Below are 2,609 nucleotides of genomic sequence, written 5' to 3' on the forward strand. Positions count from 1 at the left end.
CTAACCATGAACCACATTTTAACCTGGTCAGAAATACCTGAGGTGTTTTTCCAGTTTGTCCACCTGATCGTGGAGAGATGCGGTGATGTGCGTCTCCGGCCTGAAGGAAAACAGACAGACAGTTAGTTAGTTAGTTAGTTAGTTAGGGTACAGGGAATAGGGAGCTATTAGTTAGTTAGGGTACCGGGAATAGGGAGCTATTAGTTAGTTAGTTAGGGTACAGGGAATAGGGAGCTATTAGTTAGTTAGTTAGGGTACAGGGAATAGGGAGCTATTAGTTAGTTAGTTAGTTAGGGTACAGGGAATAGGGAGCTATTAGTTAGTTAGTTAGTTAGGGTACAGGGAATAGGGAGCTATTAGTTAGTTAGTTAGGGTACAGGGAATAGGGAGCTATTAGTTAGTTAGTTAGTTAGGGTACAGGGAATAGGGAGCTATTTGACATCAGAGTTTAAGAAACACATCAGAAACAGGAAGCAGAAGACAGGAAAAGAAAAGGTCAAGAGACATGTTGATGGAATGTGAACACACATTGTGTGTGTGTGTGTGTGTGTGTGTGTGTGTGTGTGTGTGTGTGTGTGTGTGTGTGTGTGTGTGTGTGTGTGTGTGTGTGTGTGTGTGTGTGTGTGTGTGTGTGTGTGTGTGTGTGTGTGTGTGTGTGTGTGTGTGTGTGTGTGTGTGTGGTGTGTGTGTGTGTGTGTGTCTCACCCGTAGCCTCTCTGAGGTAGACACTCCAGGATGTCGTAGCAGAGGGACAGCTGATCGTCTCTCTCACAGCTGTAGATGCACTCCAACGCCACGGTCATCAGCTGATCTGGGTCCCCGAGCACCTTCTGCTGGCTCTGACATGACCACACACCTTCATCATCATCATCATCATCACGGCATGCATTTCTAATGACTCCAGCTCTGTTTTGATAAGACATGTATGAATATACACAACCCCATTGGTAGTGTGTGTGTGTGTAAGCGTGTGTGTGTGTAATCGTGGGTGTGTGAGTGTGTGTGTGTGTGTGTGTGTGTGTGTGTGTGTAAGCGTGTGTGTGTGAGCGTGTGAGTGAGTGTGTAAGTGTGTGTGTAAGCGTGTGTGTGAGCGTGTGTGTGTGTGTAAGGCCATGAGTGTAAATCCTTCATGTGATGCTGCCTTTAGCAGAGGGGTTCATAAACCTGGTCGTACCCACGGACCCCCTCCCGGGTACACCAGTTTACTTTACTGTTGCTAGCAATATTCATAAAAACATTAAAATATAAATACATACAGTACCAGGGAAAAGTTGGAACACACCTACTCATTCCAGGGTTTTTCTTTATTTTTACTATTTTCTACATTGTAGAATAATAATGAAGACATCAAAACTATGATATACACATATGGAATCATGTAGGAACCAAAAAAGTGTTAAACAAATCAAAATATATTTTAGATTCTTCAATGTAGCCACCCTTTGCCTTGATGACAGCTTTGCACACTCTTGGAATTCTCTCACCATCTGTGATGGTGCTTTGCTGGTGACACTGATTTATTTATTTAGAATTAAAGTCACACTTAAACAGCATTCTGCAGCGATACTCCATCCCATCTGGTTTGTGCTTAGTGGGACTATAATTTGTTTTTCAACAGGACAATGACCCAACACACCTCCAGGCTGTGTAAGGGCTATTTTACCAAGAAGGAGAGTGATGGAGTGCTGCATCAGATGACCTGGCCTCCACAATCACCCAACCTCAACCCTATTGAGATGGTTTGGGATGAGTTGGACCGCAGAGTGAAGTAAAAGCAGCCAACAAGTGCTCAGCATATGTGGGAACTCCTTCAAAACTGTTGGAAAAGCATTCCAGGTGAAGCTGGTTGAGAGAATGCCAAGAGTGTGCAAAGCTGTCATCAAGGCAAAGGGTGGCTACTTTAAATAATGTAAAATATAACATATTCTGATTTGTTACACACTTTTTGGTTACTACATGATTCCATATGTGTTATTTCATAGTTGTGATGTCTTCAATATTATTCTACAATGTAGAAAATAGTACAAATAAAGAAAAACCCTGGAATGAGTAGGTGTCCAAACTTTTGACTGGTACTGTATGGTACTGCTAAGGACAGTGTGTGTGTGTGTGTGTGTGTGTGTGTGTGTGTGTGTGTGTGTGTGTGTGTGTGTGTGTACACTAACGTCAGGTCTGGAGTGTTGGAAGACGGCCAGGGGTAGAGACAGGTCTTGCCGAGAGAGGGTCACCAGATATTCTCTCAGCAGGGCCTCGCTAGCGCCCTCCATCTGTTTCTCACAGCGATGCAGGAAAGGAACCATCCACTGAAACACATCTTTAACATAGCGCTCCGCGCTGGACTGGAGGGGGAAGACAAAGACCGATGCACAGCACAGGAAGTCAGAGGCTGAGTCACAAACGGCACCCTATTCCCTTTATAGAGCTCTACTATAGACCAGAGCTCTATGGGTAGTGCACTACTTTAGACCAGAGCTCTATGGGTAGTGCACTACTTTAGACCAGAGCTCTATGGGTAGAGCACTACTTTAGACCAGAGCTCTATGGGTAGAGCTCTACTATAGACCAGAGCTCTATGGGTAGTGCACTACTATAGACCAGAGCTCTATGGG

General features: G+C 44.3%; 1 protein-coding gene across 1 annotated transcript; it reads right to left on the bottom strand.

The window, feature by feature from the left end:
- Positions 1-339: 339 nt before the first annotated feature.
- On the bottom strand, positions 340-2,366 carry LOC115187583 (neuroblastoma-amplified sequence). Its single transcript, XM_029746535.1, has 3 exons — positions 2,166-2,366; positions 706-839; positions 340-431 (listed from the first exon to the last, which is right to left on the bottom strand). The coding sequence occupies exons 1-3, from the start codon at positions 2,298-2,300 to the stop codon at positions 410-412; spliced, it is 291 nt and encodes a 96-aa protein (XP_029602395.1). The 5' UTR covers positions 2,301-2,366; the 3' UTR covers positions 340-409.
- Between the last annotated feature and the right edge of the window lie 243 nt (positions 2,367-2,609).

This window comes from Salmo trutta, unplaced genomic scaffold (assembly GCF_901001165.1).
Source record: "Salmo trutta unplaced genomic scaffold, fSalTru1.1, whole genome shotgun sequence".
Taxonomy (NCBI): domain Eukaryota; kingdom Metazoa; phylum Chordata; class Actinopteri; order Salmoniformes; family Salmonidae; genus Salmo; species Salmo trutta.